This window comes from Diadema setosum, chromosome 17, assembly GCF_964275005.1.
Source record: "Diadema setosum chromosome 17, eeDiaSeto1, whole genome shotgun sequence".
NCBI lineage: Eukaryota > Metazoa > Echinodermata > Echinoidea > Diadematoida > Diadematidae > Diadema > Diadema setosum.
Window position 1 is genome coordinate 2,953,172 of NC_092701.1, and position 21,269 is coordinate 2,974,440.

Sequence of the window (21,269 nt, forward strand, 5' to 3'; positions counted from 1 at the left end):
ATGCCAGAGTGAGCCTGATGAATGAACTCACATTTTTAACATCTTATAAGCAAAACTATATATGCATCAAGCAACAAATATATATAAATAAATAAATAAATAAATAAATAAATAAATAAATAAATAGATAAATAAATGAATGAATAAATAAATAAATAAATGAATAAATAAATAAATAAATAAATAAATAAATAAATGAATGAATAAATGATGAAAATTGCATGATAAAAAAGTAAGTACAAGTACAGACTGTATAATAAATTCTTTTATTTTTATTTTTTTTAAACCACTGAATAATAAGTCTCCATCATGTCATTCACCTGGTATTTGCAGGGCAAGAAAAGTTGTCTTGGAGTTCTTATGTTTCTAAACAAGACTAGAGTATAGACCATTGTATGTGCGTTGTTATACATGGTGCTCCATAGGGCAACTGTGTTGTCATGTCAGTGCATTGTGCCTAAATCAAGTACTGTAAAATTGGATATTTTCGCCTGACTAATTTTTTCGCGATCGGCAGGGTAAGAAGAGTTTTGCATGCTTTTAATCGCGCGGAATCAAGACATCAACTACTTGGACATATGGCAAGCAAAAATATAATCAAATTTTCTCTAAGTTGAAGCTATTTCTTCAGTCTAAATAGATTTAACTTTTTAGGCAAGGTTGACTATATTTGCTTCAATGAAGCAGACAAGTGCTATGCAGTATTTGTTATGTATTCTTGTGAATGTGTGTCTGTCTGTCTGTGTGTGATAAATGATGAATAAGGATGCCGCACGATGCCAGATGTTTTGAAAAGAAATTTTGCCTAACGTCTTCCTCAGCTTTATTAGTAGTTATAGGTGGAAGTGTATGGCATAGAAATGTGGATCATAAAAATGAAATAAGCTGTGGAATTGGTATTTAGTATGAACATTCAACTGGTTTGGACATGATTTCAATGTGACGTTTTTAAGCATATTTCATGACTACAAAATTCAAAAGGATGGAGGACAGTTATACAAACAAGTATGATACAGCTGGCATTGTTGCTTTAGAATTATACCCATGTATTTAGGATTTTAGATAATATGTTGGGTATAAAATTTCCTGATTTAAGAATCTTTGGAAAGGACAAATTATGTGCAGATGATATTATGTAAACTGTAATTACAGCTTTATTGTCATTGCATTTATTTATCAAAATTCAGTTGACAGAGGTTTAGTTTCACAGTTTTTTCTCTTGTATGACTTTACAGCGAAAGCTTTATCAGGAATCAGATTTGACCATCAAGTGCAATGTGTTTACCAATGTCTTTGTTTACAATGTACTTTGTGAAGTTGTAGTGGTCTCAATTCCACTCTTTCAACCATTCTGTTATCTTGCGTCAAGTAATGGTGCACTGTATAAGAATGGTTAGATGTCACTATGATAATCATTGTTGGAGAAAGTGATGATGTTATCAGAGATTTGTAATCAGATACAGAATGATATTGAATATATACTGTAAAACAAGAAATATTCGTGAAGGAAATAAAGTTGTCTTTATTTATAAATATTCATGTACATGAAACTTTGCGTAATTTTGCAAGGAGCCAAGATTTGCAAAAGTAAACATGCAGGCAAAAGTTTTATGTGTCTACACAATGCATTAAATTCCAGTGCTAGATTGCTTAAGGTTCATGCCGGAAAAAAGAAAAAAAAAAAAAGTTTCATATTGTGAATGTCTTTGGTTTTACACTATTGTCACTGTGACAGATATGTACAATGTGTACACGTAGAATTACTGTATAGGCATGTACGAAAAGTTCATTGAGTATTTTCAAGATGATCTTTGGCAGTTAATTTCAATACTTTTGAGGAAAGTTTCAATTGACAAGATCTAAGGTTTCATTTTCAAGTATTATAAAATCAGGATCTTCAGTTCATATGAAAATTCTATACTGTAGTATAGCTCACCATTCATTGTGTTCAAGTTTGTACCAAGCATATTATTTTGTGTTGGTGTACACAATCTGTCACATGCATTTATGCAGAAGAAATTTGTGTAAACCATAGACTGAATTTGTAACCAACTCTGTGAATACTTTCCCATATGTCTGGAGTTCATGTTATATGATATCTCTGGCAAGTCATAAAAGCTATTCTGGTCATGTGGTCATGTGACATGGTACAGGACTTATTGGCTGAATTCATGAAGGTGGTTTAAACTTAAACCATAGTTTGTGCAGATTTCTTCTGCTTAGATATGATCGACAGATTGCGTACGGCAACAGTCATCCAGTAACAAATGTGCATTGATGTCAGAGGTACACACGCTCATTTTCAACCATGGTCTAAGTTTAAACAACTTTCATGAATTTGGGTCATTGTATTCACCAAAAAGTCATGTCATAAATCCTGATGCACTTTATAGATATTGTAGACTTTGTGAATTATGGTTATAAATATGGATTAGACCTACCTGCCATCTTCTGTGTAAAGATTAGGTTTTTCGAATTTGGCATTGCCCTGTGTGATACTGAGTAAACTTTTAAGTGTCGTACCTTGTGAAAAAGCAAACAATGTTTATGATTATTTTTTTAATTGGTTTGGGCATAGCCCTCATTTTACATGGCATTTAATATTTTTGAATAATACTAGTATGCTGTAAAATGTGTGTCTGAATCTAAGCAGTCCATTGCACACAAATTGTTATCAACGATTACTTTTCTGATCTGATCAATCAGAATTGAGTTTTAGGGAAATGTTGGCAAATGCTAGCTTTCATGTCATATTGTGATATTGTGTGTAGTAATGTCTGATGATGTTATGTGTATTTCACAAGGGGTCTATGGAATTGATAATAAACTTGTGAAAAGTTCACTGATTTGTGATACATTACATTTTTTAGCTCACCTGAGCCAAAGGCTCAAGTGAGCTATTGCGATCGCCCTTCGTCCGGCGTCCGTCGTGCGTCGTGCGTCGTCCGTCGTGCGTAAACTTTTTACATTTTCATCTTCTTCTTGAAAACCCCAAGACCGATTTTCATCAAACTTGGCAGGTAGCATCCCTAGGGGGTTAGGAACTCAATTTGTTAAAATGGGCACCATGCCCCACCCAGGGGGCCCCTAAGGGGGCCCAAACCCCCCAAAATTAAGGAATCTGTAAAAATCTTCTCTAGAACCAGAAGTGATAGAGCTAAGTTAATACTATGAGTACATTGATGACTATAGTTTCAAGTTTGTTCATGGCAGAATCAGGGGTGCCCCCCTTGGGACCCAGGGGAGGGGGGTGGGGAGGGGTCCTAATGGGGCCTAAATTGTACATTTTCATCTTCTTCTTGAGAACCCCATGACCCATTTTCACCAAACTTGGTAGGTAGCATCCCTAGGGGGTTAGGATCTCATTTTGTTAAAATGGGCACCATGCCCCACCCAGGGGGCCCCCAGGGGGGCCCAAACCCCCCCCCCCCCCAAAAAAAAATGAAGGAATCTTTAAAAATCTTCTCTAAGATAAGCTAAGATAATACTATGAGTGAGTACATTAATGACTGTAGTTTCAAGTTTGTTCATAGCAGATCCAGGGGTGCCCCTCTTGGGGGCAGGGGGGGGGGGGGGGGGGTGGTTGGGAAGGTCCAAATGGGGGCCTGAATTGTACATTTTCATCTTCTTCCTGAAAACCTCATGATGGATTTTCGTCAAACTTGGCAGGTAGCATCCCTAGGGGGTCAGGATCTCAATTTATCAAAGTGGGCACCATGCCCCACCCAGTGGACCCCAGGGGGCCCAAACCCCCCCCCCAAAAAAAAAAAAAAAAAAAAAAAATGAAGGAATCTTTAAAAATCTTCTCTAAGATAAGCTAAGATAATACTATGAGTGAGTACATTAATGACTGTAGTTTCAAGTTTGTTCATAGCAGATCCAGGGGTGCCCCTCTTGGGGGCGGGGGGGGGGGGGGGGGGTGGTTGGGAAGGTCCAAATGGGGGCCTGAATTGTACATTTTCATCTTCTTCCTGAAAACCTCATGATGGATTTTCGTCAAACTTGGCAGGTAGCATCCCTAGGGGGTCAGGATCTCAATTTATCAAAGTGGGCACCATGCCCCAACCAGTGGGCCCCAGGGGGCCCCAATGCCCCCAAATTAAGGAATCTTTAAAAATTTTGGCCCTTATTGTACATTTTCATGTTCTACTTGAGAATGCCTGGTCAAATTTTAGTAAAGCTGTGAATAATTTAGATTAGTGACTGCGTGAAAGGTGAACTTGCGATACTCAGGTGAGCGCTAGACCCGCGGGTCTCTTGTTGTTTATTTGTATCGAAGAATGACCATGATGCTTGGATGTAATATTTTCCATAAACATCATTAAAAGTAAATACCACAAAACACACAGATGTTACTATTGTAGTACTTTTTTTATTCTGATGCTGTCTTTGATAAGTTAGCTCATTAAATAGACTATTTTAAACATTATATCACAGCAATACACTGAAAACTTTATACAAATGCAGAAAAAGGTTTGTGAGGAAGAAGTGCTTTTCAAGATTATTCAATATTAGAATAATTTATCAAATTGACATGATTACATCTTTCAGATGTGGAGAAAATGCTTTCTCCATCCATACTGCACAATGAAATTGTTTTCACTCCCAAAGTGTATGATATCCTTTGCCTAGACTTTAGAACAAACCAGCTGTAAATCCAATGCCTGCTATCTGAGTTATACTCTGTCTAAATCCACACTCATACAGAAATTTTGAACTGATTACTGTAAAACGAGGAATGTTCGCACGCATTTTAATTTCACGAATTGCGAGGGCCAACATCCGCGAAATTAAAATGCACGCGAAATTTCTTGCCTACGAATTTATCGTATTTTACAGTTATTCATGGACAATGGATTAATTGTTCTACATAGTATGTACGTGTATACAATCGTATATCTGACTCTTCCACACAGCTGTCATAAAGTTAATATCCTCTTTTTGCAATTAATCACTTGAACAACAGCAGCAGATATTCAGGCAAGGAAAATTCATGGAATGGATTGAAGACAAACAATCTAAATAAAAATCTTCAAAACTTACAAGTCAGATCTCTGAATATCATAGAGACTAACCCTGAATGCTTTGCTATGTACCACCCAGAGTTGAGCACACTAAGCATTAGCCTATAGGCAAGGTCTTGTGGCTGAAAGAGAGACTAACTGTGAGAGAACAAGTGAACACAGACCGAGAGACTGCGCCACTCGGTCTCACATTACCTGTTTCTCGCAGTGCTCGTTGGGCAAGTTAGTCCCATTCCTCAGCCAGGAGGCCTTGTCAAAAGGCTAACTAAGAATCTACAGAGCAGCAAATAAAGAATGAAACTTCTCATTTACTGCTTGCCATTGCAACTACCAGTATACTCTACAGTTTAAATTCTTAGGCAGCTGATCACTCAATACACATTCTACTCGACAGCCTTGTTTAGAAATGCACCCCATGTATTTCGCTACAGCCTACCAGGATTAGTATGAAGTTTATTTTGTTCTTACACCTGTACAGGGTCCATTCCTTACAGCTAGCCACCCGTCTCACCCAATACAGAGTCCAATGTCTCTGACGTTAATGTTCATCAGTTCACTTAAACGTTCACACACACAACAGCGGAAACCACAATCATGCACATCATGCCCACATAAAATTTTAAGATTCCTAGTTGTTTGAAGGTGTCACCAGCCATAATCGTGTGAGATAAAACATTGATGGCCTATCAACAAGTGCTTAGGTAGGTACAGGTATCTAGCAACATACTCAAATCACAGAGTTAAACTGTCACATGCATTGTATTAAAACAAACACACACACACAAACACAAAAAAAAACCAAAATGCTGCAAACCAGAGTTGTACATGTAATTGTGTGCATAGTACCTGTTCATTTGAGTGCCAAAATGCAGCTCTTGTTTAAAAAAGGTAAATAAGTCTGTCACCTGCCATGCACATTTGCTCTGCCAGCATATACAGAGGGGTTCTATGAGTTATTCCTATTTTTGCTTCATTCTACATAATGTCAATGTACCAGTACTTCATGACACAAACCAACCAACTGCATTATTTAATATACATGCTGGAATGCACTTGCTCAAATGAGATATATCAGAAACATCTCCCTTGACTTGTTTATGTAATACGAAAACTCCACCTTTTTTTTTTTTTTTTTTTTTTTTTGGGGGGGGGGGGGACAACTTCAGTAGCTTGGGTGGGATGGGGGAGCATTGGTTAGTCTTTCTTCCCAGGAGTTTAATCCAACACTTATTTCTAACAGAATGACCATGCCATCATGGCCTGCTTTCAAATCCATCAGGAGTTATTCTGATTTAGAGAAGAGAAAGAGAAATCAGAGATTTATTTTGAAATATGTCGCTTTAAAAAAGATATTGCAAGTTTTTGGTAGGAAGCCGTCAAATCAATTCCATATTAGGCTCTCTTTCAACATAACTTTGAAGAGGGTCATCTCTGCTTTAAAGATACAGACTTTTCTGGGAAACCTTGAGAGAATGAAATCAAAAGTCCATCCAAATTACAGAGAGGCCGTGATTTTCATTTGCTGTTGTTGTTGTTGTTTGTGTGCATGTACAGATATGACTTATCTTATCAGAATTTTATCACAGAGTTTTTATACTGTGGTTTACCTATGTGCCTGGAAAGAATTGACAAGACACTGATTTAATCATCAACATCAGGCAATACTAGGTTGTGTGCAGTGACCCTGTTGTGTCTTTATATACCTATCATATGTGAAGAGGGCAGCATTGTGGCAAGTGAAAGATTTGGGTTTGATACACACACTCCCTAAGTTTCACAGTCATGTGAATCTACCACCCAGCTACAGACAACTCAGGTCAACACCTGCTATTTGCATGAACAATACTGTCAACATTACATGAAATATTTATCACACTTCAAATACAGGGCAACAAAAATAGCTGTGTAAAATTGGTATGAATTACTACATTCTCAAATTGTGTGTACATTATCCATAATGATTCCATGCATAGATTTTTTTCTTCCTCCATGTATATAGAGATTTATACATATTTACATATTTACACATTTCAGATAAGGTTTTTTTTTTTTTTAGACTGCATCTAAGACATATTAGGCTATGCACTATAGATAATATTATCATGGTAGAATATATTAAATTCAAAGTGCCAAAATGCCTTTGAATGATAAAATACTACAGAATGAAGAAAGAAGGTTCCAAAGAAAAACTACAATCACAATAAATAATATGATGAAATATATGAAACCTTCATCTACTCTGCTGAACCTCAGTCTCAAGAATTATTGTTCTGTTTACATTGAAAGAAAAAGCCATACGCAAGAATTCTGATAAAACAAAAATAGGTCAGATCCAAGATAATAATTCAAAAAAAAGTTACTGTCTGCCATTTAGAGATGCACGAAGGTTTTCTACATATATATTTCCTACGTGTGATGATTAACCCGTCGAGGGTGGGCTTATTTTGCTACAGCATGCATTTCCCATAGACACATGCCCAAGCCTTCTCAGGACTCGTCCTCAACAAGTTAAGATGAGAGTTTACCCACTGAGAGCTCACATAGAATTTTACACAACATGGAAGATCATATTACAGATTGTCCTTAATCCTGATGGCTCAAAAGTCACCCTTCAACCCAACAAACTCATCAGGTATTTGTAGGTCTGAAGCTTGGTGTCAATCACAGATGACTTGAGAAAATCCATGGTATACACCAAATTACGCTATGTGCCAGTAAAAAGACACAGTTTGTGTTGCATAGGTTTCACATATCTTTGAATACATCAAACATTGAATAAAAAGAACACAATTTGCTGACATGGAGAAATTATTTGAATCACATCAAAACTAGCGTATTTGCTTGCAAACTGAATTGCTCTGCATGCTGAACAAAGATTACATTTTACAAGACTAAGCATACCATTATTTTGTTTCCACAAAGCAAAGAATATTTGCATGTCATGTGGAGTCTCATAGGTTTTTTCTTGCAATGAATACAATATCGGTACAAGGTGATAAATCATTCTGTGTTTGCTTTATCAATGTCGTTCTGCATTTCAGGTCAAAACATTTAATGAATATGCAGAAATTGTTCATGAATCTACGCCAACATGCATATTACTCAAATACAACAAACATTTTTTGTCCCGTTTCCAGAAAATTCCACGCAACACAGAGCATGATAATAACACTGGACAGTACTCTTTCAGCATGGTAATGTAATGGTGAATTATGAAAGTGTTCAAATATGAAGTGTAGCAATCCAGTCAGTGCCATCTTAACCAAAAAAAAAAAAAAAAAAAAAAAAATGCAGCACAGTGATGACACACAACATGTACTACAACATAATTCATCACTGCACAGATTTTAGTGACTGCAGCAGGTGACAACTACAGGCAAGGGGTCATTAAAACAGGTGTGACCACTGAATGAGTGTGACGGGAAGTGGAGACCAAATTCAACTACCTATTCATTGTAAGCAAGCAGGTCAAGGCAAGACAAGTAATACTCTGTATGAGCAGAAGTTTCTGCACAGGCAACACAAAGAAACACATTGTCTAACTACCGATATTACACTTATCACATTAAATTCTATGTAGAATATTTCAAGTATTTCATCTATAATAAAGAGGAACACGATTACAGAGTTCCATTTATCTATCCAAGGTCTTAGAAGCACACTTTGGTATTAGACAAGAGAGTGAATCTTTTGATTGAAGTAGTAGCAAGCCTGCCATTCAGATGTTCATAATAACATGGATACTCCTGGCTGGTATCACTAATGCCAAAGAAATCAGGTGGCATCCATAATCTAAAATTGTAGCGCAGAAAGAAAACTTTTGTGTAGTCTGAATGAAGTAAGCAGTAACTTAATAGCAAGTGGCAAGGTGATAGTTTTTGTTTTTCTCATTAATATTCATAAATACATATGAATATTATCAAAGCTGCTACCCTCTGTGTACCTCAATCTTAACTAGCTACTACACTGTCTGGAATGTTTGAAAACCCAAGAAACACAATGCTTTCCAATAAATATCCCTGACATACAAACCTTAACTCTGTAATGTCTTTGATACAAATCTCCAAGTCTACAAAATATTGAGCAAATTTTGTCAAACTTCTCATAAAATTTGGTTACACTAGTCACAAATGGTCATCTTTTGGCAAAAAGTCTGATCTATTGAATTATAACTCATTAACTGCAGCATGTGGAGGAATTAAAAAAAAACAAAAAAAAAAAAACAAAAAACTAATGATGAAGACTGACTTCTCTGGCCTTCAATACCTCCTATATGGAGTATGATACACACGACAAAAACACCTATGGTCAGCAGCTGCTTTACCTCAGAGATTGTACCAAAGTAATCACCAACCACAACATTGTGTCATTTGTGCTTGCTGCTTACATTCTCGATACGACCTAAAGTCAGTAAAAATTACAAAGCATCGTATAGATCAGAGGATGTGTCTTCCATAGAAATGTCAGTGTGAAATGAATGTGATTACCTGATTGAATGTAACAAGTTTAATAAATCACTCCAATTTGAAGTATGCAGGTGATGATCCCAAAGGATCTGTGGCATCCCACACATTTGATGATCACGTGAAGACTGCAGTCAGAGCATGTGATAGTCACATGATGCAATCTTAGCTATCATACTGTAATCACATGATGATCACATGATGATCACATGCTGGCAAGTTGGAGATCACATGACAGAGCAGACAGCACTGGAAGCCTGAGTTCTCTTTGTCATCCCTGCCTTGGCAGCTCTCCTCTTGATTGCTTTTGAGAGAAAGAAAAATGTTTACAATTACACTTGAAAGCAGATTTATTTTACTAGCTTTAATGAACAAAGTCTTCAACAGTATTTTGTAATCTTCTTAACATTTTCCTCAAGCACATAATCTGGAATACACCACACACTTGGCTGCATTATAAAAATTACTTTATCACTGAAACTCTGGTATGTACAGAAGCTGAAATTCAGAAGATCTAAAAAAAAATTAAGAAAATAGACTTGCACCAAGGAACCAAGTATGCGCTCATGACTTAGTGTTACTAATTTCTCAAATGTCTTTCTTTACTATTGAGCATAAACATGCAGAAAGGAACTAAAAGCTAACTGAGATGGCATACAAAACTAAGCCAGTTATCGCAGCATAAATATACAATGTCATGTACAAGTATATATATATTTTTTTTTTTCCATGCACCCCCAAACAATTGTTCATTAAACTCTATCAGCATGCTCCTAAGTAGTTTTTTTCTATAAACTACAATGTTATGATATGAATGGTGTATGTGGATGCATAATAAGCTGTAATGAAAAGTCAAATGAATACATTGCTGTTACCTTCAACGTAAACCGGACGAGAAAACATCCCACCACCTGTAAGTGAGCTGAAATTGAAAGAGAGAGAGATAGTGTCAAACTAATTAGTTTTACCACGATTGACTTAGCTGCCATTAGTATTGCCATCTTCCAGAGATGACATCAAGAGTAGACAGAACATTGCAATGTGAATTGCAATTAGAATGACATCTGTCATTTTTTTTTAATTCTTGCTTGAATATTTAGATCTTGAGTTACCAGGAAACAAAATAACATCTATCTGGTTGGACACAAAACAAAATAGATTCCTAATGTCAGTTGTGACAATCATTTTTGTTTATAGTGAGATCGATCATCACCAGCAACATTCCTACATTCACCAACTTTCATCAACTACTTCTTATTACCATTCTATTTCTTCCTCTTCCTCCTCCTCCTCATCCTCCTCCTCCTCCTCCTCCTCCTCCTCCTCCTCCTCATCATCATCATCATCATCATCATCATCATCATCATCATAAAATTAATGCTTGCTATGACTTTACGTCTACATTTGAACAAACCCAACACCTTCGCCTCTTCATCACCATCTACAGTATACACGAATATTCAAATTATTAGTATCATCACTATTACACTCCTCTTATCATCCATAACATTACTTCATTATCCTGTAAATCATCAGCACCATTACCATCATTATCACAATCATCATGGCCATTATCATCACTACCATCAACCTTATATCCTGATTTTACTTCCATCACATCATCTCATAGTTAATACTGATATCTCATTCAGAATCATAATCACTCACATTTATTACTACCAAAATTATTGTCATCTTTAATTTCATCAATATGATGCCATCATTTAAAGGCAAAAATTAATCATCATTATCATCTCAAATCTTATTGTCCTAATGTCACCATGAAGAAACCTCACATGATCTGAATTTCGTTCTCATTGTATTCCTTAATTCTTAAATTCCTGTGAAGTGAGGACAGCTTCATTCTCGTAAACTGAATCACCCCACTTCTCTGCCAACACTATCATTAAATGAAATATCGTCATGGCAACTTACTCGTCCCTTCCAGGCCTGATGTCCACCTCAAAGAGTGCATAGACCGGACGGTGGTCAGAGGTCTTGATCTGCTCACAGCTGTTGTAGTGTACGAGTGAGATGTCTGATGCTTTCCTGCTCTTATACAACACACGGTCCTGAAAGACAAACCCAGAATCAGGAGGGTTTACAGAAAAATCTCTTTTCAACAAGATCACAAGATGCAGTATACAGCCCACCTAACCTTTATGACTGAAATTAAAGATGATTTGACTCAAAAGTAGGAAAGAAAGAAAAGTTGCAATAGAAGTGTGTAGAAAATTTTCAAGGATGATAGGAAACTCCTATTGGAACAAGAGCTGAGAATGGTCAGAATTCAGATTCTTTCCTACAAATTCAGCATGGTTGGGAGTTCTGAATATACTCTGAGAATGCGGATAGATTTTAGATCACAGCTTTGAATAACAAAAGCATAAACCTCGTAAATTCTGTATTTGAGCTTAATACGAGAAACTCATTGCTTTTAGAAAGGGAATAAAAAAGCCATAGGATGATATGAACATATATATTTATATGATTAATACATTTATTTTCCCATTTCTTTGCGGGTTCCAATGCTCACATCATCTTTTAAGCCTTCTACTCTCAGTCGGCAGTGTAAGGAAAGCAAAAACCTTGAAGAGCATGAGGTGATGATACCATGTACGATAGTTTAACTTCATCTCCTTTCAACTATTCGTAGGAGAAAAAAAATCAAATCAAATACAAATAATTTTAATGAGCAGATGGGTACATGATGTTAATTCATGTTCCCAACACCATTCAATGCAGTACTGCTGTTTGAGGCTTTCCAAACTCACTGTGTACGATGGCACTCTGGCCTTGGACGAAGTGTCATAGACGTCTTCTCCAACATCAAACTTGTAGGACGGAAGAAACTTGATGGTTCCTTCCTGGAAGCCCTTGAATATTTCATCTACAAGAAATGGCATAAAATGACAGGCTAAACTTTAGAGAAATTTGGTACAAGAAAATGTAAGTTAATGCAATAATAAAAAATATACTAGGTGACTGATATAGCACAAGATATAAATACCCAATTTGAAACAGATCTTATGCACCACCTGCAAGTATACTAAATCACTAAAGGGGACGATAAATAGTGATGTTAAACATATTAAAGGGAATATACAGCTCTGATTGCTTAGCAAGACCAATGGGATGCGAACAACTTACTTTTTAACAAATGACAGGATGTAACAAGTACATTTTGCAAGCTAAATGCAATTAACATCATAACACCGACTGCTCAGAAGTCCACATTTACATGTTTCAAGTGTGTATGCACATGAAAGCAGTAAAAGATATTCCGTCAAGAAGGAAATAATGACATGCATTTGTGCAATGCACACAGTAAGACTGTTATTGCCTTAGTGCTATGACAATATAGCATTCAACATAAATGATGACAAGTTTCTCACTTTTCCTCATGGCTTTGATGAGTTGATCATACTGCAGCAGGACGTCATAGTCCGTCCTATAACCAGTGCGTAGCTGCTCAATCCAGCCCTCTACCCTTGGCTTATTTTCCACCAACCGGAAGTTGAAGTCTCCACACCAAAAAACACAGTCAAACCGTGTTGTCACATCACCTGGACAATGGAAAACAAGAAGACGTCTATGTACTAGCTTGGGATTAAAACATTTAGTGTTAAGTATATAAAGTATAGGAATACTACAAAACGGCAATGTGTTGCAATAAACCAATGATGTGAATATCACTGCTTATGAGGGAACAGATGAAAGAAGAATAATTGATTGAATTAATATATGTATTTGTTTGACTTATCATCATTGTAATCTATCATCTTTTCTTTTTCCCATCTCAAACTTACTGCTACATAACAGATGTTTACTTTTGCAATTACTAACAGCTTGTGCTCTTCAACTCACATTGGCAGCAAACTTAAATGCTTGAAGCTAAAAGGTTTAGCTTCAGAAAAGAAGAAAGAGCTTCCGGAACTGAAAGACTTTGATGAATATTAAACATACTCTACAGAAAGGGCAACACACATCAAATAGTAAAAGATATTGCAGTTTGAGATCACAGCAATGGTATGACACTTTACAATCCACAAATCTGCTACCACATACATAGGAAGATTTTAGCAGTAGAAGAGATGCATCTTTTCTACATGCCAATCCAGGGAGTACCTTTATTAAGCAGGTCTTAAGATTTGATTCAGCTTACTTGTGAGAATGTTGAACTTCCTCGTTGGGGGAACTTTCTCTGGCAGACTAATTCCTTTCAGTATCTTCTCGTAGTCCAGGAGTCGGTCTTTTAGGTTTTCATCCCCAGCTAGATGAAGGAAAAGAAAGAGTATTTCAGATCAATAGATGATAACACAGTTTGATTTTCATGATGTAATGCTGCATCGAGATAATGTGTATAAGACTTTAGTTTTGAAGGCACACAAAAAAATATCCATTCATGAATCACATACAGCAAAAAAAAATAACAGATTCCTTGAAACACTTTTAAATCATTAGATTTCAGTCAATGATACTAGCAAAAATAATTTTCAGCATTTCTCTCAAGTGATGCAAACTGATATATCCTTAAAAAAAAAAAAAAAAAAAAATATATATATATATATATTTATATATACAAGTGTATATATATATATATATATATATATATATATATATATATATATATATATATATATATATATATTAGATAGATACAGGCATGTACGTATATCAAACCTAAAGAACAGAAGGCTGGACTGAATAATACCTCCAGCAGCCTCCCAGGCAGAGGTACAACAGATAAGATAAAGAAAGACAAACAGGACAAAATGTATGACACAGGAAAATAATTTGTAAGATATTTGCAATGTGAAAATGCTGGGATGATGACAGACACAAATAGTGTCAACCAATTCATGTTTCTGTCACAAATCACACTGTGCCACTCTGGATGAGATACACATCAAATGAAAAACAGTCAATGGTAACGACAATATCACGGTGAAAATGGAAGCACCCAATACTCACAGGTAAAATGTGAAACAATGAAGATGAGGGATGTCCCAAAGAAGTTGAAACTGACAGCCACAGCACCCTACACAGAATGAAAAAAAAAGTCCATACTTGTATCAATGTTCGGGGGCGCATTTCATGACCAGTGTTTTGTCAGATATTCTTTTCTGACAAATTTGCTGTCAGCCAATCAGTTGCAAGGATTTCAGTAGCTTAGTTCAGTAGCTTAGGCTAAACATAAATTCTACCCACAAACATAACTCTAACCCTAATCCCATTCGTCTCCTCAAACTAAGCCTTAATCCCTATCACAACCCTAACCATGAGTCCTTGGAGCAAATAACTTGTTGCAGGAGCAAACGTCGTGTCACCGTACTAATAGGCCTTGTTCCTAGTACATCACATAAACAAATTTGCCCCCCCCCCCCCAAAAAAAAAAAAAAAAAAAAAAAAAAAAGATGCTCACAAATATCTTTTGGGTCCATGCTGGTATTGAGGATTTCTTCTCTTTTTTTTTCTTTTTTTTTTTGTTTGTTTGACACAACAGACCTGCCAGTTTGTGATATCACTGCAGGCACAAAGAATGTGCAGTGCCCATCCCACAACACAACTCACTGTGAAACTTGTGCATATCACAAAAAAAAAGCTACTTTTTTATTGTTTAAAATTGGCAATTGTGGAGGAAAGTAATTGAATTTCAACAAATAACTATAATTGTAAATCTGGCATTTTACCTCTGATTCCACACTGTTGCATCACTCTACACTCACCTTGGTTTTAATCATGGAACCAGGTCGTGTGGACACCCTCGACTCTTCAACAGCTGTAATTAAAAGGAATAAAAGAAAAATAGAAGTGATTTCAAAAAACTATATGCCGTTTTATGAGAAATCAGAAACCTCTGAATGTACCACAAATTACTTGAAGTTGTCTGTACAGATGCCTTCATTGCTGATTCTTTACAGAAAAAATTTCACGCACAATCAATGGATCTAGGAGTGAAGATCATCTGGAATAAACAGTAGGATAAGTATCACAAATGAAGAATGGATGTCGAAGGAAATATTACATTTTCAATATATCATTTGAAATCACTTGCTTTAGTCATCAAATAAAAGCTACACATAAAAGTTACACTATGAAATTAAAAAAAAGCAGCAGCGCAATGATTCCTTGAATCATTCGAGGTGACTACCTACAGGAAGCTAGTCTGAAAAGGGAAAACATAGACGTTACAATACACAATATGCTGCCCTTCAAACAATCCACATCTTCTGTCATTTTGAGAAATTACAGCTAAGATGTGATTTGTTATAGATATCAAAAATAATGGATTCTCAGTAGTAAGTTCTCCTTTTAAATAATAATGATGATGATGACATCTTTGTGGTGTGTGTTACAAAGGTTATCAATATGTTGATTATAATGATTTAATTGATGATGATGATGATGATGATGATGATGATGATGATGATGATGATGATGAAATGATGAGGATGACAATGGCAATGATGAAGATAATGATTTAATTGATGATGATGATGATGATGATGATGATGAAGGTTTTATGATGATAGTAGTGATGACAAAGGACTTTCAGCTGTTTTACGAGAATCCTGTCACTCACGAGAGCAAAACCAGATGAGATCTCTGCGAATGAAGACAGCACAGTGGAGTACTCCATGTGTTGCTGAGTGAAGCAGAACGTGGGTTGGTCCAAGGGTCTCCTGCAGCCGAATCTCCCACTCCACTCTGTCAACAAAATACAAAGTAAATAGCTAGAAATCAACTTCTGGATGAAATTCTTCATGTATATTCAGCATCATGGAACAGAAATGTTTAAATGTCAATTAATTGTATAAATGGACATAACTGAACAAATTGATTAGGCAGTGAAACAAAAAATAAAAATCAATGATTGGACAATATGGGAATACATGTACATGTGACTTGTTTCTCAAAGTCACTCACTTAAGACCATCCTAGATGTAAATGTCACAGAGGGTCATCAAATGACAGGGCACAAAAAACTTGACCGACAGTGACCTCCAGTACTCACAAATCTGGACAAGACTCCTGCGTCCCGATGACGTACACGTCCTGCATGTATTCACAGTCATCTGGTAGTAGCAGCTCCTCCAGGTTCTCAGGCAGCTCCTGGGAGACAACGAGAGGTTTTCATCAGGATTGACATCAATTTGTATGAGACATACGTTTGATTATACTACTTAAAGTGAATGCCACCTGACAATTTTGGTCAGAAAAATGAAAATGCACAGTAAGATGCAGTACTACTAAACACCTGTTCAGGATTGTAGACCCACCACAAGGAAGCATTGCAGAGGAGAAGCCAGATGAACTAAACACCTGCCACACATACTCTGAGCATACAAAATGATATCAGCGCACGTGTAGGCTCCTTCAAGTCACTCCTTTTATATATATTGCATTCCCAACAGCATTGAATAGAACAGATTATTACCTTTGCATCTCATAACTGTGTGAGTACACAATCAACTGTGACTATGCCCATTAACCAGAAGATATAATGATTCTCACGACAGATCCATAAAAACCCCTAATAAAACAAGCAAAGCAAAATTGTAATTCTCCAAGGTCCTTTACACTGAAATATTTTTGAGTCATCAAAAACAATTGCTCAGGGAAAAAAATAGAAGAAATGAAAACATTACTGCACAGGAAAACAAGAAATTACTATATTTTTGTGTATTAAGACTAAACTGGACAAAGAAAAAATATATTGTAGCTTGACTGTAGGCCTACTCTGAGAGGAACGATTATTCTTGTTATGATGATATCATATTAGTGCCTTCAAAATGAGCAGATTTTTCAGTAATTCTTCGAGACATGACTTACAGACCTTGTATCGAAAAATCACTTGTATGTGTTCATACCTTGTCTTCATGCATGTTCCATGTTGCTACAAAGACTTTCAGCTTACGATCAGGAAGGTGGCTGTCCAGTTCCTCCTTACCAACCAAAGATCCTGAAGATCTCACGCCTCCACATAGGTAGCTCCTGCAATGATGGGTGCATTCATACAAAACTCTATGACAAGTTCAAAAAGAGTGCTAAGTTGTTTTCACAAGTTGGTGGATTCGTAGGGCTTTCAGGTAATCAAAAGTATTATTTACACCCAATCCCTCCAAAATGACAAAAAGCCACTTTTAATGTGAAAGAAATAAAATAAAGGCTTATTAAGCCTCTCAGCTAAGAGAACAATCTCTTTTTTTTGGGGGGGGGGGGGGGGGGGTGGAGGTAAATCTGAAAACTAAGATCAAATAAATGCTATGAAGCATATTGAATCCACAATTTAGAGTTCAAACAAGAACTGACTGTATTACTCTTACAAAACTCAACAATAAATCAACACTCTTTTGTTTGGTTCTTCATTCTTTTTTTTCTTTTTTTTTTTTTTGATTGAGGGGGGAGTGTTTTTGTTAGTTTTTGTTTTTGTTTTGTTTTTTGTTTATGCTTTTTTGCTGATGTATTTATGATACATTGTGTGATTCCACTGAACTTGATTTCCACTAAATTACAAAAGACATGAACTCACTTGTTATTCTTCCTGGCTCCCTTGTTGGTCAGAGTTGTAAGGAGCATGGCTGTGGACGCAAAGGATCTGTGCGTCTCTGACAGTGACCCATTGCTCATCATGGCATCTGACGCTTCTGAGTTAACTACACTGTCATCCAAGTCATCGCGCTTGTAAGAAGTCCGAAGGGCTGGCGACATGAAGTTATTATCCAGCGGTGGAAGGGTGCTGCTGGAGGCAATTGGAGACAGACGTCCCCCTCTCGACAAATTACTTGAGCTGGAGTTGATGGCATCATTGTTTTCTCCCTCCTCCTCGATCATCCTCTGTTTCAGAGCCAAGTATTCTGTCAACTTTCGCTTGTCTTCATCATCATCACCATCACTGCCTTTCTCCAGGCTTCTCCAGCTTTCATTTCCATGAACAGAATGTGATATTTCATCCCTTATTCCCAAATCAGCATGTTTTAAAAGGGCTCCCTCAGTTTCTTCTCCTGTCCTGTCATTGGTCATCAGATCGTGGGTGACAGAATTAGAGTCGTCTGAAAGCAGCTTGGTCTCCGGGACAGCAAACTTGGGTTGATGACCCTGGACTGCAGGAGAAGTTGGTAGTGGGCTGACAATGATCAAATCATCATCGCTCTCATCATCATCTTCATCTACGATTGTCACACTTGCATGCGTTTCATGTTCTGGCTTCTTGAAACTCGTCTCACTTTCACGCTTTGAATTCATGAAAGAATGATCATTGTGATACGCCACAGAATCTGTAACATCCACATTATCCTTATTCACTGAATGGGAAAGAGTTGTATATGAAGAATCTTTGATGCCATCATGGATATCATTTGTAAATGTCCTTTCCTCTTTGCTTGCAGATGACACTGCATAGTTAATTTCATCCCTCCTACTGTCTTTGCCGCTATTATCATGTAATAAGTCTACAGAGTCACCAAAATCAGTGGTGAGTTGTTGACCATCATTTGAATAGATTCCTTCTTTTGCCTCAGTCACAGTCTTGATAGGTTTTAAAATTGCACTTTCTGTACTGGCCTGAATTCTACTGTTACTAACAACGTCTGGCTTCTCCCCTGCAATGCTTCCTTGAGCTAGGTCCAGAATCCTGTTATCACTTGATTCCGTGACAGTAGCCCCTGATATCCTCATACTTCCCTCATTCACAGAGAAATCATTTCCAACTTCACTCAACTCAGAAACATCTCCCAGCTGTCCCAGTCTACTGCTTTTATTCTCTCCATTTTCAAAGTTATGGATATTTTTCTCCACCTTCTTTTTAGTCTTTTTCAGTTTCTCCTTCTTGAATGGCTCCATGGGTTCGAGGGGTGCAAGAGGGGTAAGAGGTTCCAACCCACCAAGGCCCCGCCTTGCTGGTTTGGCTGGATCCAGGGGAGATGCAAACAAGGAACTGCCCAAAGGTTTTCGTTCCATCGGTCCAGACAGGTTTCCTAACGTTGATAGCGAGTTGCTGCTGGGCTTAAGCCCCTCACTCTCGGTTAGCCTCTCATCAGCAGCTCCATTCAAATGTTCAACATGACTCTTAGATGGTATGTTCTTGTCAAGATTTCCCAAATCTTCTGAGAAGCCATTAGTCAGACCATTAGAGGGTACATGTCCATCGGTGCTTTTATGTTCCAACTCATTTTGAGTGTCAGGCGGGTGGGGGTGGAGTCCAGCCAAGTTGTTGGGCTGCGCTGATCCTTCTGTTTTCTTGAGTTTTCTGGAAGATCATTTACAATGAAGAAAAAATTTGCAAGAATTAGCAAATGTCATACAGCTACAGTATAATGTACAGTAAAAACAATTAAGATATTTCCCTTTGTATAGTCACACATGAGATGGTTTGGCGATACAACAATACAACTAGCATTCACTTGCATACATACAGTGTAGGTGTAAACATAATATTTATTTCTGTGAGATTAGATTAATAAACATATGGATGGTCATCTATAATGATTTATTATTACAAGAATCTTTGTATGAACATACTTTCACAGCTAAGGCTGAAAAAATCAAATGTGAACTCAAAGTTCACTACATTCAATGACTGCGTAAACACAATTCAAGAACTGTACACAAAGGTCATTTGTAGATCTGTACTAAGTATATTGAAGGGTAGATAGACAGATAGATGGGTAGGCTTTATGCTCATGTTTTATAATAAAAAATTTTAAAAAAGTGTCCCAAGGCAAGCAATTATGACATAATGAAAGAACACCATTAAAATCACATTTTTTAGATCTCCTGATCTCTTTATAGGTATGTTTGTGTAAACAAAACATAAAAATTCTACCCTTAAAGCTAAGTATCTACTGTACACTCTTTGCACTTATGAATCATTCTTGCATCTTTTTTGTATTGATGTCTTCTCATGTATGCATTTAACATGATGTTTTAACCGTGGACCACACAGTTGAGGATCAATGATGTCTACAATGCATGCTAACCTCAAGCGTGCCAGTGTCTTGGATTTCTTGGACCTAGAGCTCAAGGAGCCATCTTCAGTGGATGACACTGAGCGAGCCGAGTGAGGCACATCCTCCTCCCGATCCATTCTGACCTCTCCTTGGTGTCAGCTCCTGACTCAGCTTACAATGATTCCATGCTCATCTGATATTAGAGTTTTCCACCGAAAGGCCATTGTCACAGCCACTCTGCTCTGCTCTGATCGCTTCAAGCTGCTGAAAACAGAAGGGAAAGACTTTTTCAATCATTTTCTGTCTTTGTCACATTCTGCCTATCTATTGTCATTCCAAATATTTCAGTTCCTTTTTGAAAGATGAGGATGCTAATTCCTGTGGATGTAGCCCACATTTATTATTAACCAGCAGAGAATCAAGTAAGAAATTTTACACAGGATCAGAGTTTATGTGGCCCTATTACACAGTAGAACACTACAAACTACAGTGTAGATCTAAAGACCCCACAGTATGTCACTTTTCCAAATTGTCTATCAAATCATCTGTTCAATAGCTCATGCAAGAGTTGAAGAATTCCTGCTAGGGCAGAAATATGATGCAACATAAGTCAAGTACTCAAGTCTCACGAGTATGACTAGATACCATCTATCAGAGAGTTTTCTTTTGCCATACCACTTTACACTTACAAAAAGACAAATATTTCAGGTGCCACTTCCGGGTTTAATCAGCTGACAAGCAAAAACAAACAAAACAAAACAAAAAAGGGCTCCCTTCTTGTTTCTTGTGCCACTTCCAGGATTCATCGGCTTACAAGCATGCAAAATAAA

General features: G+C 36.9%; 1 protein-coding gene across 1 annotated transcript; it reads right to left on the reverse strand.

Moving 5' to 3' along the window:
- Positions 1–9,701: 9,701 nt before the first annotated feature.
- LOC140241097 (uncharacterized) lies at positions 9,702–20,636 on the reverse strand. Its single transcript, XM_072320863.1, has 13 exons — positions 20,470–20,636; positions 18,024–19,739; positions 17,362–17,485; positions 16,506–16,603; positions 16,074–16,198; positions 15,217–15,269; positions 14,462–14,528; positions 13,653–13,760; positions 12,883–13,053; positions 12,262–12,377; positions 11,423–11,559; positions 10,363–10,409; positions 9,702–9,791 (listed from the first exon to the last, which is right to left on the reverse strand). Exons 1-13 carry the CDS (start codon positions 20,574–20,576, stop codon positions 9,715–9,717), a joined length of 2,946 nt encoding a protein of 981 aa, XP_072176964.1. The 5' UTR covers positions 20,577–20,636; the 3' UTR covers positions 9,702–9,714.
- Positions 20,637–21,269: the final 633 nt, after the last annotated feature.

Excerpts from the sequence above, each read along its gene's own strand:
- LOC140241097 (XM_072320863.1), bottom strand. The coding sequence starts at position 20,576 with ATGGATCGGGAGGAGGATGTGCCTCACTCGGCTCGCTCAGTGTCATCC. Across the intron at positions 14,529-15,216 it reads GTTCCATGATTAAAACCAAG|GGTGCTGTGGCTGTCAGTTT; the intron begins GTGAGTGTAGAG and ends CATTCTGTGTAG. Across the intron at positions 12,378-12,882 it reads CATCAAAGCCATGAGGAAAA|ATGAAATATTCAAGGGCTTC; the intron begins GTGAGAAACTTG and ends CATTTCTTGTAG.